Genomic DNA, 24,918 nt, shown 5'->3' on the forward strand with positions numbered 1-24,918 from the left:
ATAAATTGCGGCGCGGACCAACACATGCATTCTATTGAGTTCAAGAATCTGTAGCGAAATGAATGCTACCCGGGGAACTATTAACCGCTTCGAAGTGATCAATATTACGAAGCAACTATGATTATTAAACCAGCCACTAATCACTGTTATTGAACGGTTAATACAACGTTAGCCTGTTAACCCGGAAACGCGAGTTACAGGATAGCCCGTGCGGCAAACGATAATCCGCTAAATTTTTCTGATCTGTTTTACAGCGTAGCAATTATAGCGAATTCCTTAGGGTCGTTCGTGCTCGTTAGAATTGTGCCTGTGTTTGTCCTCGGATCATCCGGTCGAAGGATTATCGCAATTTCTACGTTTATTTCTACAAAGCATCGACTCCCAATAAGTCACAATTTTATGCTTCGCGTAAATTGTAATTTCATGCACATCGTTATTTAAAATTACATAACCTAGCATTTGGAGAGTGCATAACTTTTGTGCGACAAAATTGCTTTTCTTATTTCGCAAGTGGACACGTTGCGTTTAATAGAATGTTACAAGTAGTCTGTTGCTATGAATAATTAGTGAACGCGTTAACACGTTACTGACAATAGATTTTAAACTTTATGAATCATAGCCGAGAATTTCTCAAGAAATTATTCAACAGCTGGTCTTTTTCATGGGCCAAAAAAACCACCCTTAGGAACGTTCTTCGGAATTGTGCTTCGAAGGAAAATATTTAATCCTGAAATTACATAAAAATTAACTTTTCCTTTTAATAATTCTATATAACACTTTTAATTTGCCTTTTAATGCCATCAGGATTTTGTGTTTCATTTTTATCGCGACGCTAGTCAAATTTTCTGCAAACCGATTTTGCAAATACGAAATTTCTCAAAGTTTTTTTAAACATTTGGATCTCAAAATACGTGCTTAAAGGTATATGCAATCGCCATAACTAGACTGTAGAACTTCATGCATTTATAGCTTCCGAAAAATTTCAAAAAATGCTGGAATATAAAATTCCACAGAATATAGCGTGATTTTTATATATTTCAGAAGTACAAAAACTACTGCCACTGAAAATGAGATTTCACATGATTGCACTTTCTTAAAATTCGCCTGCAAAAATTGAAAATTGCATAAACATCCGCAGTCTAGTCATAACTTTGTGATTTCAGTGAATTTCAGTATAAACTTTTGGGGAAGCATATGTGAGGTTCTATGCTTTTCAAAAATACAATTTAAAAAATCGATTTTCGGCCGCCTAAGGGTTAAAAACAACCCCTAGTTGGTGTATTTTGCGAAACGGTGTCCTTCCGTCAGCAGAATCGCGAAGTCAGCCTGGAAAGGAAAGAAATACGTGCAGGAATACATTGGAGAGCCTTTTCTTTTCCCCGTTTCCATAATCGAACCTCCACTAATGCGCGGCCAGCGGATTTAGGTCGAGGAAGTCACGAGTGGTGCGAGTTTGACACAATTTCCTCCGTCCGTCCGTCGAATGTCAAGGTGTAGGTCCCGCCATTGGGGCTCGTACACCGTGTGCGTGCCTATTCGTCGGCTTCAAATGCCCGAAATTCTGAGCACGACCGTTAGGCTAACGTTTAACTGTATAATCGTGGCGCAACCTGTACGAAAAACCTCTCTCCTTCCCTTGCCCTCTCGCGTCTCGCCCTTTCTCTGCCGTTCCGTGAATTCGTGCGCGCAGGATTGCCCGACTGGCCAAGCCTAATCGCCCCAGTGTTCTCCTTAACGAGGAGATTAGGACAACGAAGCCTACGGCACCCGAACGCGATCACACTTCAATTCAGAAAATGATTCCTCGATCCTACATTTCACTGGGCGTCCAGTGTCGTGAACGAACGTAATTGAAAATTAAAGTAATTTCATTTTAGTACTAATTAAATGATTAAATTGTTAAATTGCACTCGAAGCTATTTTAACTCCAAAACTATATATATATTTTTCATGTTATACGTACGAAAATGTTGCAATTCACTCCTACATACTGGAATGTTTAGTAATTTATTAATTAGAAACAAATTTAATGATTTAAAAAATATTTTGAATAACGATACAGCAATTCTGCTGCCTTACAGTCGCCATTCGAGGGCTAGGGGTTAAAAGTAATTAAATTAATTTTAGTAGTAATTAAATTTGTAGAAATTTATAATCTACACGTGAAGTAATATTAATCTTATTTTTAACGCTATGGAACTTAGAGTGTATTAGTGTATAAGATTATATCTGGATTAAATATTCCTAAAGTGTATATTTTATTGTGCTAAAGCTTTAGTCCAGTTGTTGCTATAGTATTCTAGCTGGACAGATTTTCCATATTCACCACGTTTGAACCGCAGTACAACAAAGACGTACATTTCATAATTAAAAAACGGAGGGGGTACAGTCCTGTCGGAACGAGCCTTTTGCAACCACGATCGACGGGAAAAACAATTAGAAGTAATCCGTGACGTTCGAAATGGAGCAGTTTTGACAGATCGAGTGATCGATGCACGGGAGATAGTAACGATGTCACGATTTCGCACGATCTCCTTTTTTTTCTTCTTCTTCTTTCGTTTTAGACTGGCCGAAGAAAAAGAGTGCGTGGCCAGTGGTGTGTGTCGAAGCATAACACGCTACAGGCCCTCGGTGGCATTACTACTTCGTCATGCTCGGTTATTTTTCCGAAACCTTATTCCTATACACGAGCGAGTCGGTTTCGTGGCGAGGAAGGCCCGTCGACCGTAGAAAAATTAACGACGGCTTATCCGCGTAATTAATTAACGTACCGAATAAATTCATACAACGAATGTTATCCAATCACCTTCTAGAAAAATGCCAGACCGAGGCGCGCTCGGTAAATCGAGAAACGGCAAAACAACTGGCGGAACGTTTTCCTGTAAAACAACGGTGGCCACCACCACGCCGAGATTGAATTAACACGTTCACTTCCAACCTTTTTCGGAGACTCGCAATGCCGTTCAAACGTTTCGGCGCACTATCATCGGTTTTATTAATCCTCTTGCGCTACGATTTACTTTGCGATTACACCGATTAAAACTGCTTCGACGTCCATCATTTTTCAGAGGAAAAAGTAAATTTATACTGTTGAAATCGGATCGAATGCTAGAACTATAAATATAAATTATATTTATATAAATACATGTATACTTACATTTAAAGATAAATATAGGTATATTTACATTTAGAGATAAATATAGGTATATTTACATTTAAAGATAAATATAGATATATTTACATTTAAAGATAAATATAGGTATATTTACATTTAAAGATAAATATAGATATATTTACATTTAAAGATAAATATAGGTATATTTACATTTAAAGATAAATATAGTATAGAGCTGGAAATATTTTTAAACCTTCGATCCCAATGCAAAAGTTTCTTCGTCAATTCTAAGACACGGGAGCCGAATACAAATTTCTTCAAAAATTGTATAGAGTTCAAAACTGTATATCGTCATCCTTAAATTGTTTTTATTCCATAAATTTTCTTCTAAGAGTGTTTAAAATCGTCAGTCTAGTGATTAGATTACCATGAAACTTTTAGACTCACAAGTCAAAATTCTTCGAACTGAAATTAACAATTACAAGTTAAAGTAACTTTGTGCGTTGCTTGTTATTAGCCTGCAGATTTTTACGCGACAAGAAAAATTGTCTGCAGCAATCGCAGCACACAGGAGTTAAATAAAAATTGATTTTCTTTGTTAACAGGGTTTATAGTTTGAAAAGAGTCGACAATATTATGCATCGAACGACCTACAATGGCTGCGAAAAATTGTGGATCGATGTACAATTGTGTTCGCTAGATTTCTCGCAAAATAAAAATTATCTGCATGAATTGCAACAAACAGGGGTTGAATAAAAATTGATTTTCTTTGTTAACAGGGTTTATAGCTTGAAAAGAGTCGACAATATTATGCATCGAAGAGCGAACAAGGGTTGCGAAAAATTGTGGATCAATGTACAATTCTGCTCGCTAGATTTCTCGCAAAATAAAAATTGCCTGCATCAATTACAACAAAAAGGAGTTAAATAAAAATTAATTTTCTTTCTTAGCAGGGTTTATAGCTTGAAAAGAGTCGACAATATTATGCATCGAAGAGCGAACAAGGGTTGCGAAAAATTGTGGATCAATGTACAATTCTGCTCGCTAGATTTCTCGCAAAATGAAAATTGCCTACATCAATTGCAACAAACAGAAATAGAAATTGTTCCCCGAGTAATTTCGAAGAGTAGCAACGTCTTTAAATTCTTTAAATATTTTCAGTGCTTTGCACACGACCTACACATTTCTATCATAAACGCGGTTGTACTTCATTAGAGGTGCATAGAATGCGAGATCCGGCAGTTTCCAGGGCTCGGTCAGATTAGATCACGGAAGCATCCCTTTCCCAATTCTGGTAGATACTCCGGGACCGACAGTCGGACAATATTTCAGTCGAACTCGTTCCGCCGTTCGCGGAACAAAAGGCGACGCGGACGCGGAAGCGACGCGGTGAAAAATTGCGGTGAACAAGAGGGTTGAAACCGTTGAAAGAGCATCTTCGCTCCTCTTTCCGACTTCCTGGTTCGCCCGAGAAATACCCCCCGTCGGTCCAACAAAATGCACGGTCCGTCCTCCGGCCACAAAACGACGAAATTGTCCGTCAATAGCGTGCGCTGTAAACAACATTGTCCACTGACCAGGTAAACGGACTACCGTGCCCTCGAATTTCGCAACCGAGTCCGACTTAAAGGTGGAAACGCTTGCCGCAATTTCGTCTTTGGAATTCGACGCATGCCCGAGGTAGCTGAAGCGTCGCCGAGGCGATTGTGTTATTTTTATTATTGTTCTTAAATTTTCTGCTTCAACTGCTTTAACAATTTTTTTCCAACTAATCGCAATATTTGAAGTGGGACTGTTTTATCTTTAAAAAAATTTCGCTTTCAGTCGGGATAAGTCGGCAGAGGGTTGTGAAAGAAAAAAGATGGAGGCACGTTTCTCGGTGTTAACCCTTTGCACTCGAAGGTATTTTAACTCCAAAACGAAACATTTCTTCTGACTTAGAATCTTTCCCTTGTATATATATTTTTTTGTGTTATACACATAAAAATAGTGCATTTTACTCGTACAATACTGAAGTGTTTAGTAATTTATTACATACAAACAAATTTAATAGTGTACAAAATATGTTGAATACAGCAATTTTTAGTGGCGCCTTACAGTCGCCATTCGAGTGCTAAGGGTTAATGGAGAAAAAATCGTTGAAGGATACGCTATCGTTTAGCAGCAGGCTCTTCGATATCCTGCGGCTGTAGTGGCAACGATGCCAGTGTTCGTCACAGTTCTTAGACCGGCTTAACCGGCTCAACTCTACGATTCGCCTAGACAGAGAAGCGAATCCTCTTCACTTTTACCGCGAAACACACAGAAAAGCGCGAGCTGCTCGAACCGTTTTCCTGTGTGCATCTACGAGGTCCCCGGGATCCGTGTGCGTGAGCTCATAACACAGCGACGACAGCCTCGCTTGTAGATCGTAGACGTTGGAAGACGCGCACACACTGGCCAGACATTGAATTATGGATCCGAAAGGAGAAATTGTGAATTAACATCGAAATTCTCTGAATTTGCAAACAAACCGCCGCGCCGCGCCGCGTCGTTCGCTCCCAATTATAAATCATTCTTGCGTGTTCATTTAGAACACTGAGAGATCGAATAACAATTAGCTTTTAATGTTATTTTATGTTTTATGGATGTTACCCCTTTGTTCTCGATCTGCGCAGCGGCTCAATGGCAGAAGGAATATTCCTTTCTTGCATACGGCCGGTAATGAAAGTTATTGTCTCGGTTCTTGTTAACAGAATTTATTATGTGCACATTGAATACGCGAGAAAATATATCTCTGAAATATTCGTGCAAATATTTTGTTAAATATAAGAAGAATTTAATTATTAAAAAATAATTCAATCGAAACGATACGTTTTGTTACTGGGGGTGGATTTCTATATTTAGAGATGCAGCAAGCGGAAGTACGTACTATGCAAATATTTTATTAACCATTTCGGAGTGTTAGGTGTACTGAATTGTTCATTAGGTCATAAAAAAGAAATTCTCAAGTAAATAAAGTGGAAAATATAAAAATGTTTTATTACTGGGGGTGGGTTTCTATACTAAAAAAATCCGTACTATTACTATTTTATTAACTATTTCAGAGTCTTAAGTGTACTAAATTGTTTGTTAAGTCATAAAAAAAGTTCTCAATAAAGTGGAAGATATAAAAAATGTTTTATTACTGGGGGTGGGTTTCTATGAAAATTGCAGCGGGTCGTATTTGAAGCTACTGTGCAAACATCTTGTTAATTATTTTAGAGTATACAGTATATTAAGTATTTTATTGAATTGGTAAAAGAAATTCTGAAATGAATGAAGTGAAGGAATCACGTAAAAATTCTTTTAATTTGAGCAATTTGTTTTATTGCCGGGGGGTGGATTTATATAAAAGAATTGCAGCAGGTGCAAATACTTGTCGTAAGTTGCGTCAATAGATTGGCTGAAACGTCCGATACCGTACTTATCATCCTAATTCTACACCTTGGTTCGTTGTTTTGCTTTCTCTTTCGGGAGTGGCATGCTCTAGTTAGCCTGGCCACGAAACCGTCCATCCGTCGGTATGGTACGTCCTCCGCTTCTTATTTCTTTATTTCCATTTTGAAAGAACAAGTACTTTTAAAAATACTGAAACAAATATCCGTGGAAACTTTTCTGCGAGAGAATCAAAAAATTTGCGAGTTTTAAATTGTTTTCATCGATTTCTGCATTTAGTTTTTACAGATATATTGTTGGAACTCTTTTTAAAATTATTTTCAAGATATCGATTTTAACTTCTAGCGTTAAATATATTTTCAACAAATACCGTATAAATTGTCTCATAGTATACATGAACAATTTTTATTTCATATTATGTTGCATTAACTGCATTTATTGTAAATTTACAAAGTTCATGGTTTCGTAATAGTCACTGTGTATGACTTCAAATGCACGATCGGATGATACGTGAAAAAACTAATTTGACTGTCAATACAAACTATTATTGCTGGAACGCATAAATGAGATTTATAAAATAATCATGTTCGCTTATCATGAGCGAATACTACAATAACGGACAAATTGTTGCCAAATATTAAATCTAAATAATAAACATTTCTTACTTTATTTCAATTTTCTTTCTAATATTAAGTTCTAGGAAACTATTTAGTTAAAATTTTCACCAAAAGCTTTTTTCTCATAACTGAAAATTGGGTGGGAGATCGAGGAAATAATGAAAAAGAACACAACGGTGATCCCATCAACAGTAAATATATATTGTACAATTACTTCTTGCGTGTGTATACGAGATTATGTAAACAGTTAAACAATACATAAAATATAGTAGAGTTTGTATGCTTAAAATATTCTTATAATTTATACATTTCCAAAATATTTTACTATTCATCTATCTTTCGAAGAAAAATTAGTTTCCTCCACGTAATATGAACACTTTCGGTAAGTATTTTCATATAAGTAACAATATGAAATATTTTCTTACACATCGCACGTTATTCAAAATAAATACGCACCAAGTATATTGGCTATAAATATAAATATATCTGACACTATTATAGCGGTCTGTTTTTATGTGCAAGCAGGTTTGTAATGTTAGTCTTAATAAAGAAAAGACTAAGAGAAAGAAAATCCATTACTTTCACTCTCAGGTACATAATGTGGTCTTTTATCTAACGAGTATCTAACCCGCAGTAATTATACGTTAAAACATTGTTCAAGGCCTCGCCGAATTCGATTTGTTCAGTCTCAATGAACAACGTTTCGAGATTATTGATCAAGACGAGACGCATCGCTGGAATAGTTTGTATATTCTAAGAATAATATTTTTTAATCTCAGCGAGCAATGGCGTCTCTGTCAATTCGTTTATTTCTACGAATCGTTTGTTCCCTCTGCTGAAGTAATAAATGTCGCCAGTGTAGATGTCAAACCATAGAGCGTGGATATGCAAATCATGTCTTTCCAGTCGTTTCTTTAAAAATCCGTAGGAAGCCACGTTTTGCAGTTGTTGAAGAGTATTCACCTGAAACGAGAAACATTTCCACGTTTAAAATTAATTAAGTTATACAGAGATACATCACTATTCTCTTATATAAACAATATGTGAACAAATAAATTGTATATGTATTTGAGACTAACTTGAGACAATTTATCTTCTATACTAAATTTATCTTCTGGGTCAATGTAGGCTACGAACTTCCTCAGTGGTGTCTCAGCTTGAAAAACAATTGGTTGGTGGAAGCCAGAGACTTCAAGCTGCTGAAATTTTGCTAAACTGCTGCTTGCATGTGCACACAGCCATGCTCTTAGCGGTGATATTCTCCTGTTCACCTAAAAAACAACATAGAAATGCTTAAAGTCAGTCAACACTATTATTTATATACTATTGACGCAACTAGCAGAAACAGAGTATGGAATTTTTTCTCAACATTTTACTAATATCTCGTAAGTATTGCTTTAAACTCTTGGAATTTTATTTTCTCAGGCATAGTGACTCCATAGGGTGGAAGAAAGAGTTGCATTTCTTCAAGAACTGAGAGATATACAAGACTACTGTTTCTGGTGACTACTAGAAATCAAAGAATTGGATTTATCAGTAAATACTAATCTAAAATACACAAGTCTCATTAATTGTTTAAGTTGCGGGGATGTACAAAAGAATAATGTGATAAGGTAATTGGAGGATACTGCTACATAAGGTAGTATGGAGGGGACGGTAACCTTGAGTGACCTTGAATGATTATTTTGTTCCTGGGAAGATCAATGTGAGTCCAAACCTTTCTGTAAGACAACACTGTAAAAATGAAATATTAGAATTACAGTGAGTAAAATATAGGCTTAATTTTTACTGAACAATTAGCTCCTGGGAACCAACACTACATTTTCTTCCAGTGTAAAGTCAATTTTTGTGTGGGATGCTAATACTGGAGACCTTATTCTAGTTTTTAATTTAATTGTCAAACGAATCTCACCTTGGAGGCAAATTCCTCGTCCCGCAAGGCATTCAATAGATTCATAGCTTTGCAATCACTGTGTCCACAAACAATAACGTGCCTTATGTTGTTTACCACACAGCCAAGCTCTAAAGCCGCGGGCTCGCACATCGTCAGCTCGTCCGCGAAATGCTGAGAGTGAGGAACAACGTTGCCGGCATTTCGAACTGAAAAAGAAAAATTCATTGTTATACTGTTTACATATTCAGAAATCGCGGTTAAGCTATCCGCGATTACCTACTCGGTAGCTTATTCTACAGGGTGTCTCATTACTATTTCACGGATCGTTTTTTCGAAAACTAATGAACAACAACAAAATTCCACTTTTACTTCCTATACATTTCTTAACAATTTCATTCTAAAAAATAGTATTTAAATTTGAAAGAATTTAATATATGTAATCGTTTTCAATAATTTTCTATAATCGAATTGTAAAAATTTAATGATTAATTAATAAAACATTTTGTGAGACATCCTGTGCATCGCAACATGTAAAATTGCGTTATCGTAAAGTTCGATTACTCGGTTAGTAAAATTTGTTATAATTTAATTGAAAAAGTTATGTTTAGGAGTCTGCAATATCGATGCTCGTTACAATGATACTGAAATGTATCGCAATACAAAAATGATAAAGTAGTCTTCACGTTCGAACAAATGATATTTCAGTGAAATGTCGTACCGACAAACATGTCTCCAACGTTCGTTTCCGTAAATCTAGTTGGGATCATCCGGGAGTCCATGCAGGTAAAGAATACTGCTTTTGGCTGTGATAAGAGCAACGACAGAAGTCAATTACGGCAGTAGTTATAATTAACATCGCACGAGTCATATTATGGATTCAAATATTTTTCTTTCATTGTACCTTATTGATGTTTGCATTTAAAATTTCATTCCAAATAATTAAAAAAAAATTAATCAAATGAATAAATAAACAATATATTATCAACGTATCATTAAATTAAAAAAAAATAATAAAATTACATAAATCCATACAGATAATTCTCGAAATTAGAATGCCCATAACCACTGACTACCTACGTAGACAATAGAATGTTTTAGATCTGAAAAATAATTTATTCATTCAAAAAAATAAAATAAATAATAATGCAAACTCAACTTATTATTAATGTATACATTGTAGTTATTCATTCATTCATTGATGTTAGATAATGTTATTCTATACAAGTGATAAAGTACACGTGTATGAACGTTTTGTTTCTCTTATCAGTAATTCTGTGGTCAAGGTCGTATCATGAGTTCACAGTCAAAAGAGACATGCTTCTCTTTTTAAAATGCTACAAATATGAAAAGTGTATAATTTCTAATAAATTCCAAAATATAATACAAATTATATTTTTCATTGGACTTTGTAAAGATAACAATTCAAGATTGTGTTTTACACATAGTAAAGAAAATTAGCATACAAAAAAATTAACATGTCCATGCACTATCATGAGAAATTTTAACAAAACAATTTTGACACACCTCAGGATGGTCTCGAACTTGTTGAAATTGTTTCACCATTCCGTCTCTGTGACATTTCCTGTATTTCATGATTCCTTTGATTATTCTATCCATTATTACGTTTAGAGGCACTACTGGACTCTGTCAACACTAAAAGTGATGACAACACATATATGCGCCATTACCAATCGAACGGCGGAAAATTCAAATGCTCTAGAGGAATAGTACACAAAACTAGTTTATTACCCAACAAGAACACACTAGATTTTGTTTTCTTTAGATTTTGTTTTATTGTTTCATTGACGAATGCATTTTTACATTTTTTATTTGTACATATATAAAATACAGCTTAAGTATACATGTTTAAGCACAAGATCTTACTATAACACTTTTATCGTTATAAATCCATACGAATTAAACTTTTATTTCCTCATAATAATAATAATAGTAATAATAATTTTCACTATAATTTACATAAATCCAGAGAGAAATGGCAATAGATTAATATTCATTGTAATTGAATATGATCCTTACAATTAGTATATTATTGTATTAAGTGAATAACGTAAGAAAATATACATCTTTGAGACAGGCCAGAATAATTGCTGTACAAAAATGAAACATACAACATGGAACCAGGAAAATTGCTCACCCAGGGAACCATGAATGATCTAAGAGCCAAGATCGAGAGCATTCTTCCGAAACAGAAGAATATAAAAGATTCATACCACTATGTTCTGAAGAACGTAAAATTTTGAGTTCTTGGATGACTCGCATTTTACGTCTACCGTTTAATGCACATAATTTCTTGGTACCTTCATGTAATTATCGCCACAAATTTCATATCGACTTTTGTCGATATGAGTTGTATAGATACTTGTACTACAAATTTTATTAAAATCGATTGCTGTTGTTATTGGAAGCTGAGAAGAAGTCTCTTGGAAAGAATGCGGGAAAGGCACGCCCCGAATCACACGTGTTTTCGGCTCTAGCGAAATATTGCCTAAGCGGTCACACATACTACATAGCGTGTGCCGTCAAAGCCTAAACAGTGGAACTACGGAAGCATCGATGGTAGAAATATGCGTGCTGAGCGAAAGATTCTCCTTGCCCTTGTACCGTTTCCGGAGACTTCTTTTCAGCTCCTAATAATGCCTACGTTCACATCAGTAGTTGCATGCTAAAGGTAATAAATCATTAGCAAACTTATTGATATATCTTGGTAGATAAATAAGAAAGTCTTGTACAATCGTACTCTCATCTTGGTGACTTGAATTCACAGTCACTCTTAGATTCAACAACGCTTACCAGTTTGGACCCGGGTGACAACGCGCCTGGGCCGAATTGATTTCTATCTACTCAAAGCGGAGCTTTGACTAGCACGTTCTAACTTTTCAAAATGTTTTCGAGCATTGCGGATATTAATTAGCGTTGCCGCCGATGCTAAAATAGCAAATAATTGTTTTAATTACTCATCGAATTAAAAATACCACAATATATAAATTATAAATGCTTACGAATTGCGGGGTCCGACATAATAACCATTACGTATGTATTCGACGTAAATACATCGATAAATGCTGCGAAATTAGTATTTCTAACTTCCATACTTTGAAATTGTGCTGCCAATTTGCTGAAAATATTATTTTGTAAGGATATTAATATATTAACATTCTTGTAACAAGTATTACCCTGTAATATGTCTTGGAAAACTCACCTACAACTTAACTTAAACTGTTTTATTATATTCGAAACCTTCTCAAATCTATGGACATCTCTATGATGTTGCCTCTGACAGTAACTGATTACCAAAAATGTTGCTCTTTCGAACAATAGAACTTCGTCAGCATCAATTATATTTGTAAATTGTTTCAAACTTTGTTCCAGTTCTTTCACATTGGGTATCAACATATAGACAATAGAAGACCATGCCCTAAATATAATTAATTAGATGAGATGCTAAAATACTACAATCTAGAAGTGTACAGTGATAAAGATGTACCTATATAAAGTTTCATCCCATATGCTAGTTCTAAAACAAGTACATTCAAGGGGTAAACTAAGCCTTTTTAAGTCCTCTTCTCTCTCTCTGAACATCACATCACGCTGGTCTTCTTGAAGCAGATCCATTTTATGCACTAAACAGAATATTTTTGCTTCCGGGCTGTTTTGCAATATTGCTTCTAAACAACTTTGATAATAATGCATATCTTTATCCAGTTCTCTCGACTCAACATCGAAAACATAGATTAAAACTTCAACGTTCCTAAATATGTTATCACGTTGTGATGCAAAATAATTTTCCATAAATGCTTCCTGGCCACCACAGTCCCAAAGGTTTAGCACCAAATTGCCAAGAAATCGTACATGACTATGCTCTACATCGACTGCAACAAACATGAATAACATGAGTACATCCAAAGTAGGAGAATTAGTTTAACAAGATACGATAGGCTGCTTTCACTCACTTGTTGCTCCAAGACGGCGTGTATCACGGGCAATGTAATTTGCAAAAATAATACTTCGCATACTGGTCTTCCCAGAGCCACTTTTACCCATTAAAAGAACCTAGGAAAATACAAATAAATATTTATTACATAAACACAATGTATTTGTTATGATAAAAGTATGACACTTTAATTACTGCAATAGAAGGTTGGAAGAACTATGCACATACCTTCTTCTTCATCTTGACTTGGTAATGTTGAAACTTTGAACTTATAAAAAATTTATTCGCGCAGTCGTTGTTTTGCTACAATCGTTTGATCAATTCTGATCGGCCTGTAACAAATCATTGAATAGCATATAAAACCGTCGTACAATTAAACAACTTCCAGCTTTTTTTATAATCTCATGTCGAGGTTATTCTAAACTCTCTCATGAATCACCAATGTAGGTGTTACTTTGTGACATGTACATAATTGAAGCACAACAGTCTTTCCGTTCCGTAATAACAGTGGAAAATGCGATTAAAAAATTGTTAATCGTACAAAAAACATTGATCGACTTAAGCGCGGGTGTTGATTACTCTGATAGTAAACAGACATACGATATGAAAATTACGATTTACCCTCTCCGTTTACAATGTAAATGTAGGCTGCTAATAACTAACTTCAAGCGTGTTGTTACTGCAGCGCTATGAAAAGATAAGATAAAGAAAAACAATGCTGAGCATTGTCGCGCAGAGGGCACATTTCCCCAACGCGACAAGAATTTCTGTCCATTCCTCTCATTGGGGGAGTACAAATATTCTTTGAAGTCAATTTGATCATCTATCTGTAGCATGTGAACACAAGTGTAAAGAATTTTCTTTCGAAACAAAATCCACTACTCTGAATTATCTATCGAACGTATGAATGTTTCGATATATTCACCTGGAATGACTAGAAGAAAGATTACGTGGGAATGACTAGAATTACGCGAATCTTACAAAACGATAAGATAGGTATTTAAAGAATTAATGAAAGAAAGTTTTCTTTTATCCATAGTACATGGTGACCACAAGATAATGCTTTACAAAAGAACCTTTATTTAAATAGCACGGACCAATCAGAGCGCGGCTACAGTTAACTGTGGCGTTGTTATTGCCCCAACTGGTTTCCATCCGCTGCAGCCAGATCTGTGTGCAGAGACTTATACAACTTATACCGAAATGTAAACTTTTTATTGTACCTTCATCATTTTTATACAAACCAAAATATCGGTATGACGCCATACCATTAAAATTTTTGATGACATACAAAAATCGAAGAAATTACTGATATAATACTGATATTTTACATTTTGATATAAGTTCGTTGCTTTGTGGCTAGGAGTTATAAACAACAAAAAGAACATCACTTTCTCGCTAGTATTCGCACAGAGAGTTAGAAGAATCTGTATCATTTTTTAGTTTCTATCATCAGGTGTCTAAAGCAAGGATCTGCTAGAAAATCGTTACTAATGACTCAATTAGCAGATACCGGAACGTTTCGAACGACATCGACGCCAAAGGTGAAGTGCATCCGCCATCTTACGTTACTCTTATATCATATAGTTTTGCTATAGAAAGCGAAGTGTTTTTTAAGATAGTTAAAATGCCTACGTGTCCCGTAAAAAATTGCTACGCGAAACGCTTGAAAAGTGTTTAAAATAATTCACGTCTCAACAATAAGACTTGCTAAACGTAAGAACAAATGTATTGAAAGGTTTTTAATAAAGAAAATATCTAACATCTCTTTCTTTTAAACCTACATTGTCCTATTTCATTTCGAGTTAGCGATAGGATTTTATTGATTTTTTCATAGGCTCTCGTGTTTCTTTTTAAACCAAAGTGCCCCTATGACAAAGTACCATCCTCTACCTTTTGAGTCCTCACACGTTAAGAATCGAATTATAGTCATCAATGCTGTTGCCGAATCAGGGACCAAGACAGAGTTGGTTACCCTGTAGTATGCTAGATAATAGTAATAAGTAGAATAGATACAAAAACAGGGTAACAGGGAAAGCTTTAAGATAAGTTTTATATCTGCTAGCAATACTGTCTCATTTAAATCTCCCGCTGTGAAAGAGCAACCTAAGATGGCCGATGTTCCTCCCCCTTCAACCGCACTCTGCCACTCATTGAAGTATGTCTGATTAGTGATGGGCATTATCGACTAAATTCAACTATCGACTAATAACTATTTAGTTACTACATACTATCGAATATTTAGTCGATAGTTTTTAGTCGACTGAAATTTCGTTTTAGTGGTTACGTCTAGATTGCGGGCTATAGTCTATGCCTACGTATATCACATATATAGTTTATATCGCATAAATAGCAGTAAGATTTTAACATCTAATATGAATTAAAGTATTGAAATATCTATTACATATTCCATTACTTGCATATTTGCACGTCCTGTCATAATCATGTATTTCTAACCTTTTCGTTTCATCGTGCGACACTGACATTTGAAATTTCAAGATGGCGACATGTAAAACAGTCGACTGAAAATAGTAACCCAACCACTACTAAAAATTCAGTCGATAGTTTAAAAAATCAGTCGACTGAGAATAGTAGTTGGCTACTATCGATTCAGTCGATAGTTTTTAGTCGATGGTGCCCGTCACTACTGTCTCATTTCAATCTCCCGCTGTGAAAGAGCAACCTAAGATGGCCGATGGTCCTCCCCCTTCAACCGCACTCTGCCTCTCATCCAAGTACGTCTGATCCTTATATTTCCTAAGTTCGTGGTCGTGACTAACCCGGCAATGGCAGAGAGAGGGTAACTGTATTCCCCTCAATTCGAGTCAATTCCCCTAATCTAGCGACACTGGTCCGAATCGCAATGAAGTATGCGGAATTTTCGTTCTCGACATGTTGGCTGACCTGTAATTGATTCGGATGCAGTATTACCACCGCTCGAACCTATATTATTCTAAAATTTTTTTTAAAATCATGTATCCACGCACACACAGAGCGAGAGAGAAAGAGAGAGACGGTCGGCCGTGTGTCCAGTACGGTAACAATCGGTGTGGGTGAACATATAAATGCGTGTGCACGCACTAATGATTAGACCTTGCAAGTATGCGAGGCGAAAGATAGCGTACGTGGGAGGGAAAGAAAGAGCGCGAGTCCAGTGAAAAACTCTGTGAAAGAGAGAAGGAAAAGACGAGGATAGAGGGGTAGAGTGAACGGTGTTTCAGTCGAAGCACTGTGCAGTGGCAGAGGACCGCGGCGGCGGCGCCGGTGATTCAGACTCCTTATCAGCCTCGAAAAGTCCTCGAGAAGTACAGGGAGTGATTCGTCGACATCGGGCGTCGATTCTACATATATTAGAAATGAGGTGCCATTGATAAAACTTGGAGCGCCGCGTGGTTCCGCCTCCGCCGTGCCCGAACGCGGCACATCACGGACGTGTGGATAAAGCGGCGCCATATACACACATATATATATATATACATACATACACATACATATATATATATATGTATGTATGTATATATGCGATATATAATCGTATTTTTTCTTTCGCGAGTGCGAGAGGACAGAAAAAGGGAGGAGTGAAACGAGAGCCGCGGGAGAACGAAAGAGAAATCGCGACGCTAAGGGAGGTTGACACGGAAGGTCGGGGAGCGAGGAAAAGAGGTAGGGATCCGTGGATGCGGCGCGGTGTCTGCACCCGTGCGTGAATCACGCTTTCGGAGGCGTTCGTCTGTCCCCCGTTTTCGAGTACACCCTGTACCCCACGACATTGACCCGACCGAGGACGCTAGAGCGAGTACTCGCGCGATTGAACGAAACCCATAAACGAGCGAGACGTCGATTAGCTTTAGAAAACTGTCACTCGCGGAGGAGGGGCTTTGTCCCTTGCTCCCGTTTCATGTCTTCTACCGGTCGCCCGAAGTCGTTCTGCCCGTGCTCGTGATACAGAGCCGGTATCAGAAACGTCGATCAGCCGCCAGTATCCACGAAATTCGGAGGAAAAAACGGGAACGGTCTCACCCTCCTTACTTGACAGTAGGAGTGAATGGCTCTTAGGACGTTAGGCCTGTCACAGACGACTTGGCGGTCTTGTCAACAGAAACGATTCTGTGAGCGCTGCGATTCGAAACTGTAGTCTTTTTTTGAGATTTTGCGAAACGTCAGAACAACCGAAACAACAGCCGTGGCAGTGCGACAACAGAGCGACGGAGACCTCGAAGTAGAAGAACAGAGAGACACAGCAACGTAGGATAGACTGGCAACAAAGGGACAGGAGCGGAGACAAAATGTCAGATGAAGAAGATAAACCCCCTGCACCTCCTGTGCGACTTACTTCGAACAGGTAATATTTATAAATTAAGTTTTGCACCGATAAGAACGATTCTTGAGGAATAATAGATTGATTACTTACCATTTGTAATGTATATCGAATTCGTTTCTATGTTCTGTGCATTGTATGGTATAAATATAATCTGACTAACATACACATTCGTGTTTCACATATGTGATAGCCAATATCAGTTTATCGTACCGTGAGCTCTTATTATTTTCTTCTCAATATGCACAGATCTGCGTCCCCTTAAAATAGAGGAACAGGCACTAATTTAGTAGTTGCTAAAAATAAAATCCTACAGTTCAGATGCAATGACATTCTGTTGTGGGAGAGCATCCTTTCAAGTCTTTCCATGCAGCTGCACTTCTGCACCTTACAAGCAAAATATAAGATGTTGTGGTACTTACGTATAAATAACTTGTATTAAATATTGGTTTTGTGATTTAATACAAGCTGCATATTATTTAATTGCACATGCTACTGTATTTATTTAAAATAAAATATTATTTACAATTCTGTTGTTTGTATTAGGTACAAATAATTATCTTAATTTATATGGAAATACGGATGTTAGTGTTTAATTGTTATTTAGAATATAAATATTTTATAATATGTGACCAGTACTGAAGGATGTGTTAAATGTTTCAGGAGTGAATCTGCACCTAATGTACCAGTGGATATGCGTCCATTGCCAAAAGAACCTGATTCTGATGAACGTAAGAAAAAAACATTGAAAAGCAAAATGAAGGTAAAAGAAAACAAGGACAAGCCCAACATCAGTTACCCCACCAACTTTGAACACACGGTGCATGTTGGATTTGATGCAGTCACTGGTGAATTTACGGTAAGTTTTTTGTTGTTCGCAATTTGTTACTATTGTTCAAAATGCACTCGCTTCCTGCTTTGCTACTATATAATGGTACGGAGTATCCAAATGAATATTCTGTAAAAATAACTTTATTTTATTTCAATACATTACTGGTTTGATAAATTATTCCACTCCACTTAAAGCTGAACAATTTTTGCAAAACAAATATTGTTAAATCGGTATCTAGCATTTAAACGATTTTACAGAGAAAAATTTATTCATACTTAATGCAAAGATAAAATACATCGCAACAGTTGGAAGTTAATGAAATTTTGTGTGTACATCATTTCAAATTTCATGTTATGTTTTAATGTTATCAGATTTCATATACATAAATCATGTACTCATTTTCATCATGTATTCATTGCATAGAATTATGTGAATGACCTATAATGTATTGGTAAGGATTAATATAATAAACTTTCTTCTTAGAAAAAATAAGATATTGATGGATTTTCCGTACCTAAAATAAATTAAATTTTCGTCACCTGGTCACATGTGTATGGACACTGTGGAAAAGTAATTTGGTAATTTGTCTGATGCTTCTTATACCTATTATTTTTTCACATGAAAAACTAACTAGACACGTATTTCTTTCAAGCTGCCATTGAAAGTAAGTAACTTCAAATAACGACAACAAATAGTTTGCCTGCATCTTTTATTGTATCTACACGTAATTTGACTGTTTGTTTTTTGTTGCGGTTAATAAAATTACATTATTATTTATTTATTTTTTTCTTTTAATTCAAAATTTAGAGTTTATAATAGATTACAGGCATAGCTGCTTTAGTAGATTAATAAACGCTTTAGTCAACGTTGCATTCAATATTATTGCTTTCTGGCAACACAAAATTTCACATTGGTTTGAATGCTTAAAATCTTACTTCCATACGTCAATTAGATTCTGAAATATTTTATATTTGCACGATGTTCTCTTAGTTCCCAAAACTTCGAGAATTAATCTTTGGGATTCAATACATCCTATATCACTTGTTTCCACTCCTATATAAATACAAACATACTTACAATAAATATATACGTACAATATTAAAAATGATTATGCTAAAACATTGTATTCTATCTTAGGGAATGCCGGAAGCTTGGGCGAGGCTGCTTATGTCTAGTAACATCAGTAAACAGGAACAGAAGAAGAATCCACAAGCTGTATTAGATGTTCTGAATTGGTATGACAGTAGCAGTAAAGAAACAAAAGGTTCCAAATACATGACAACAACAAAAATGGTTGGAGTAGTTGGTAAGCTACCGTTTCCTTAAGGATGAATTCATATTGTTAACAGAGGTGCGAGAGAGAGCTCGGGACAGGTTGGAAAGGCATCAGGTCGAGACGAGTTGGTCCCAATCCAATATTTTCGGGTTCTCACACGTACCTCTAATTATCAACAATTCAGCGAGTATAGACTAAAAACGTTTAATTGCATTTAAAGCGCCTATTGAAAGAGCAAGTAGTCCTAGAAGCATGGGTATAGGAGTTGGAACTGGAGTAGGAAGCATTCGTGGTCAAGCAATGTCACAGGCTTCTGGAAGTTCTCATTCTCAACATTCACTCAGCAGGTGAGTCTTTCTTACAGTTTTCAACCGGCGCGATTAAATATTCGCTGAGAAACAATAAACTTACAGAGTAAGTAGCAGTAGTCCCAGTAGTACGCCAACAGATGCTTGTGCAACCAGTTCCGAACAAGAAGACGAACCTCCACCACCTCCAATTTCTGCTAGACCGGAACGTACAAAATCAATTGTAAGTAACGACGTCTACGTCTACGCGAAAGATTGTATTGTTCTTTTTGTTCGTGTACTTTCTTGGATGAGTACAACAATACAACTTCTTGCGAACAGTATACAAAGCCCATAGAAGAAGAACCACCACCGCCGATAAACACATCGTTAGGTTCACCTCAACGAAATGGAACACCACAGCAACCACACCAATCGCAGTTGGATAGGAATAAGAATCAAGCAGCTCCTACATCGACAACGACTGATCAAACGAGACCGACGCAAAGCGATAAAGCTAGAAAGAAAAAAATGTCGGACGATGAAATATTAGAGAAACTGAGAACAATTGTGAGCGTAGGCGATCCTAATAGAAAGTACACGAAAATGGAAAAAATAGGTCAAGGGTAAGTTGTAACATGAACTTTGTACAGGAAAATTATTTTAAAATGCGTCAATATATATATTTTTTTTATCTATTTTTCAGTGCTTCGGGAACAGTGTATACGGCAATCGAAACATCGACCGGGATGGAAGTTGCAATAAAACAAATGAATCTTTCACAGCAACCGAAGAAAGAGTTGATAATAAATGAGATATTGGTTATGCGGGAGAACAAACATCCGAATGTTGTGAATTACTTGGATAGTTACCTTGTAGGAGAAGAATTGTGGGTAGTTATGGAATATTTGCCTGGTGGTAGTTTGACTGATGTTGTGACTGAGACTTGTATGGATGAGGGTCAAATAGCAGCTGTGTGTAGAGAAGTCCTGCAAGCTTTGGAGTTCCTGCATTGTAATCAAGTTATACACAGAGATATTAAATCTGATAATATCCTGCTTGGGTTAGACGGCGGGGTGAAACTAACAGATTTTGGGTTTTGTGCACAAATTTCACCGGAACAAAGTAAACGAACTACCATGGTTGGTACACCATATTGGATGGCACCGGAAGTAGTTACAAGAAAACAGTATGGTCCAAAGGTAGGATATATTTCACAAACGAGAGAAAAAAGTGACAAATTTGTCGCATTACTGATCACTGATTTCGAATTCCTAGGTGGATATTTGGTCATTGGGTATAATGGCTATTGAAATGATCGAAGGAGAGCCACCATACTTAAACGAGAATCCTTTGAGAGCATTGTATTTGATCGCAACCAATGGTAAACCCGAAATTAAAGAGAAGGATAAATTATCGGCAATTTTTCAAGATTTCTTAGATCAATGTTTAGAGGTTGAAGTGGAAAAACGATCGGCAGCTTCAGAATTACTCAAGGTAATTCCAGTGTAATACACACATATCGTATATTAGTATAATTGTACAGCATGGATACTGTGTGTCAGGATTAAAGGGTTATTCTAGTCTAGAACACGGTATTCAGGCTAAGTTTGGAACCCTTTTTTACCACAGAATTAAAATATCAAAAAAGTCAATCAATCTGAAACTAGAATTAACAACTAAAATACTTTAAACAACTGAGTTGAGAAGCACATTCTTTAAAGAAATGAAACATAATGGTTCCTTTCCGAATTTCTAGACTAGAATACCATCTTAGGTTAATACTCGAGGCGTTCGAGCAGAAAATGTCGGGGCGGATCGAGACGAGTCGTTCTTGAAAATCTCGGGATTCTCGAATATTCTCGGGAATCCCGAATATTCTCGGGAACAATCCCGAAGATTGTGGAGAATCCCGATACATTCGCGAACCGGAATATGCTCGGGAATCCTGATATATTTGAGAATCCGTTCTGATCCCGAATAAAATTCTGGTCCCGTCCCGAAATTTTCGAGTTCTCGCACACCTCTAGTTAGTAGATGAAACACAAAATTGATATTTTCTGGTAAATTGCAGCATCCTTTTCTGAAACTAGCAAGGCCGCTTGCTTCCTTAACACCTTTAATAATGGCAGCAAAGGAAGCTGCGAAAGGCCATTAGCGGCAGAATTCTTGTTGGTATTTCTGGGCATGCAGTGCGACCAGAAAGATTAAGTTTGCGAGTAAAAAAAGAATCATCCTCCCAAAACGGAACGGCACAATAATTCAATAATATATTATAAATATTGAATAAACATATATAAATATATAAACATATATATAAATATATAAATATGTATATATATAGATATACACGCGTACTAGATATATACATATTTATATATATATAGGTCATAGATAGATAGAACTTATCCGATACCTTGAGAAGTATCGAGAAATGGTTTCAAAGTTTTTAAATTGCTCGATTCTCGCATGTTGCGAGGAAACAAAGTTAAATCAGAACTGTGAACGATCTGACGGCAGAAATCTTGCACTCCTCGACGAGTTTTTATTGGTGACGAAGAGCTCGCCATGTCTTATTAAAATAATCTCAAAGGGAAAAGTAAGAATTGTACGAATAGGTTGTTGCCTGAGGAGGAGCTCTTGTACCAATATCGAACTGCCGTCGAGGACTTCCAAGCGACTGTCAGTTATTTTCTAAAGATATAAAAAAAAAAGAAACTAGTATTACTGACTCTAAAAAATTGAAGATCAGAGTTAGCTACAAACATACATTATTTATAGCGAAAACCTTATTAGATAATACCATAAAGAAATGTGAACAAGTACATAGGACCTATTCTAATACATTATTATGGTTTAACAAGAAATCGTAGGAAGAAAGAAAAAAAGAAAAAATTGGTCTTCGTGTCAGACTTATATTTTTTGAACGAAGTTACGGAGAACAGAGCAATATGTTTTCAGTCTTTGGTCTGTCAGTATGACGTAGGTATAATAAGCGATAGCCTAACTTGTTTTAAACGTTCTCAAGAGATCACGTTCTTGTCGGATGAATGTTAGCGAACTTGGATTATGTTGTATTAAATTAATGATCTTAATGGTAATTTTTACGATTTGGACATTGCAAACCATGCATTACATTTACGTGTATATAATTTTAAGAAGATTGATTTCACCGTGTAGGGGAAAAGTTCATGATCAATTCAACGTACGCGAGTCTTATTTAATGTTACTTCATTTTGTGTAATTGTAAGGATAAAACATAAGTACTTTTTCTCATTTGAATCGCTCATGAGACATGTTGAGACATTGACCTTGTTACTAAAATATATTAGTTATTAAAACATCTTTCTATCCATGGACAGGTGTCCTGTTAACGTGTGTTCTCCAATACAGGTCGTAAGAAAAAGAAGAAAAATAAAAAACATAAAAATGTCTTCAACGTGTCTTGTAAGAAACGAACGGATAAGTGACGAAATTTTAAAACAAGATTCAGATATAGGAGCATTTTGTGACATTATAAAGTGCCTGTCTTGTCATGTTTAGAGACGTGAAAAAACTCGCGCTAGATTCCTTGTAATCTTGAATCATCAACAGGATAATTTAATATTTTGTTTAACAAACAAATATACGAACAGACACAGACATACACACACACAAATCAACTGAGAAGGTAATGAAAGATATACATGAATTTACGTTAACGATTGTACGGGACAAGATTTCTATATGGTTGTACTACACTAAACCTAATAATTAATGTCTTTCCTAATTGTATTATACCATAAACATATATTAATTGCTGAAGCGGAAGCCTTGGACGTTTTAGTTTAAGGAACACAGACTTTTCAGACTTGTCATTTTGAATTCTTTTCATCATCATTACGTGTAGAACATTACTGTAAAGTACCGCTAATGGACGCAATGTGAGAATATAATAGATATCAAGGAAGTTAATTATATATTGCATATGAAACGATGAAAAGAAAAAGAACAAGCGCAAGGAAAGCATACATTATTTGATAATAAAAAGAGTCGTATATGCAATAATGTATTCATTATTTACTGAGTTTATTGTTTTCGTAATACTATCACTAAAAAGCCTGATTAGTTCTCTCTTTTATAATAATTAAATAATGTCTAATTATACTTGACAGACGAAGCAGTTCAGTTTGCAACGCGCGCTTACGCCCGAAATTCGAATCGCATGCTGAAGGGTAATTATATTTACCTATAACGAATCAAGGATTACAATTTACAGTTCTGTTATACTTGTCTCGGTGTTCAAGAATGAGCTCCCGCCATTTCAGCATGCATTCTAAACTATTCGGGAACTGTAAGTAATGTTTGGCGGTATAGGAAAAACAAAGTAACTGTGCACGTGTAGTATTAATGAAGGAATGCGGTTTTGTGTAAACAATACAAAAAGAAAAGAAATGCGTGCGATCCAGGCTCGAAATTGACGTTAACTCGAACGGACATTACTGAACGAGGTCCTGCATTTTCACAAATATCTGTAGAAGGGAAAAAAACGTCCATTTTATGTAATTGTATTACTGCGGCGGTGATTGAGCATATTTCAGCTGAAGCAGCTATCTATATAAGATTTATTTTTATTTGTACATCGAGCCGAACCGGGGTGCAAAGTTTACTTGTCCATATTTTTAAATACCACGTAAGACTATTATAGCAGGTTTACGATTAGGCATGTGAACATTCTGAGTGAGATTCGTTGTTTGTTGAATGAACCCAAGTACAAAAGTTGTATCAGTATGCCTTATCATAATAAAACTGAGCGCCATTCACCAATTTAGAATCATTGTTATTATTTTATTGTTAGTACACACAAATCGCAATAATATAATGCTGCAAACAAGACTTGGATAAAAATGTGGACAAGGATAAATGTTCTCGGTCCTTACGTCTCGGTTATCGTTCCAAGTGCATTTATGTATTTCCGTAAGAAACTTATTCTGGTCGGTTTAGAACTATACAAAATAGGTTCCTATGCAAATCGTGTTACGAGCACGTGTACTCATGTTTTTGTAACTTTTTTTTTTATGATGTTTTTGAAAATGCTTTGAGATCTCAATATAGAACAAAAAATCAGGCCTACCGACGAAGCCGTTATATTATTTACATATTTTATTATTAAAGTTTTCAGCTTTCAAGTTTTACCGAAAATTGCCATTTTAAACGGTGTACCTCTCTTT

General features: G+C 36.0%; 3 protein-coding genes across 4 annotated transcripts; 1 reads left to right on the plus strand and 2 right to left on the minus strand.

Annotated features, from left to right (window-relative positions):
• Nucleotides 1-7,397: 7,397 nt before the first annotated feature.
• Cahbeta (carbonic anhydrase beta) lies at nt 7,398-10,718 on the minus strand. The gene is made up of 5 exons (XM_076806411.1): nt 10,568-10,718; nt 9,762-9,846; nt 9,062-9,249; nt 8,229-8,420; nt 7,398-8,112 (listed from the first exon to the last, which is right to left on the minus strand). Exons 1-5 carry the CDS (start codon nt 10,658-10,660, stop codon nt 7,903-7,905), a joined length of 768 nt encoding a protein of 255 aa, XP_076662526.1. The 5' UTR covers nt 10,661-10,718; the 3' UTR covers nt 7,398-7,902.
• A 93-nt stretch (nt 10,719-10,811) lies between these two features.
• Nucleotides 10,812-13,750, minus strand: Raga-b (Ras-related GTP binding A/B). Of its 2 annotated transcripts, none has more exons than XM_076806287.1 (7): nt 13,617-13,750; nt 13,224-13,327; nt 13,015-13,114; nt 12,549-12,933; nt 12,264-12,479; nt 12,064-12,179; nt 10,812-11,989 (listed from the first exon to the last, which is right to left on the minus strand). In XM_076806287.1, the coding sequence occupies exons 2-7, from the start codon at nt 13,233-13,235 to the stop codon at nt 11,898-11,900; spliced, it is 921 nt and encodes a 306-aa protein (XP_076662402.1). In that variant the 5' UTR covers nt 13,236-13,327; nt 13,617-13,750; the 3' UTR covers nt 10,812-11,897. The 2 variants fall into 2 exon arrangements, with proteins under 2 accessions (XP_076662402.1, XP_076662403.1); XM_076806288.1 differs by lacking the exon at nt 13,617-13,750 and adding an exon at nt 13,596-13,614.
• A 2,315-nt stretch (nt 13,751-16,065) lies between these two features.
• On the plus strand, nt 16,066-23,737 carry Pak (serine/threonine-protein kinase PAK 3-like protein). Its single transcript, XM_076806356.1, has 9 exons — nt 16,066-17,337; nt 17,977-18,172; nt 19,283-19,451; nt 19,642-19,768; nt 19,835-19,952; nt 20,051-20,334; nt 20,415-20,910; nt 20,987-21,205; nt 21,783-23,737. The coding sequence occupies exons 1-9, from the start codon at nt 17,282-17,284 to the stop codon at nt 21,864-21,866; spliced, it is 1,749 nt and encodes a 582-aa protein (XP_076662471.1). The 5' UTR covers nt 16,066-17,281; the 3' UTR covers nt 21,867-23,737.
• The last annotated feature ends 1,181 nt before the right edge of the window (nt 23,738-24,918 follow it).

Source organism: Halictus rubicundus, chromosome 2 (assembly GCF_050948215.1).
Source record: "Halictus rubicundus isolate RS-2024b chromosome 2, iyHalRubi1_principal, whole genome shotgun sequence".
NCBI classification, from domain to species: domain Eukaryota; kingdom Metazoa; phylum Arthropoda; class Insecta; order Hymenoptera; family Halictidae; genus Halictus; species Halictus rubicundus.

Excerpts from the sequence above, each read along its gene's own strand:
- Cahbeta (XM_076806411.1), bottom strand. The coding sequence starts at position 10,660 with ATGGATAGAATAATCAAAGGAATCATGAAATACAGGAAATGTCACAGA. Across the intron at positions 9,250-9,761 it reads CGTTGGAGACATGTTTGTCG|TTCGAAATGCCGGCAACGTT; the intron begins GTACGACATTTC and ends TTTCTTTTTCAG. Across the intron at positions 8,113-8,228 it reads TAGAAGATAAATTGTCTCAA|GTGAATACTCTTCAACAACT; the intron begins GTTAGTCTCAAA and ends TTCTCGTTTCAG.
- Pak (XM_076806356.1), top strand. The coding sequence starts at position 17,282 with ATGTCAGATGAAGAAGATAAACCCCCTGCACCTCCTGTGCGACTTACT. Across the intron at positions 19,452-19,641 it reads AAAAATGGTTGGAGTAGTTG|CGCCTATTGAAAGAGCAAGT; the intron begins GTAAGCTACCGT and ends TTGCATTTAAAG. Across the intron at positions 21,206-21,782 it reads CAGCTTCAGAATTACTCAAG|CATCCTTTTCTGAAACTAGC; the intron begins GTAATTCCAGTG and ends GGTAAATTGCAG.
- Raga-b (XM_076806287.1), bottom strand. Across the intron at positions 12,480-12,548 it reads TGGGATGAAACTTTATATAG|GGCATGGTCTTCTATTGTCT; the intron begins GTACATCTTTAT and ends AATTATATTTAG. Across the intron at positions 12,180-12,263 it reads CAGTTTAAGTTAAGTTGTAG|CAAATTGGCAGCACAATTTC; the intron begins GTGAGTTTTCCA and ends TAATATTTTCAG.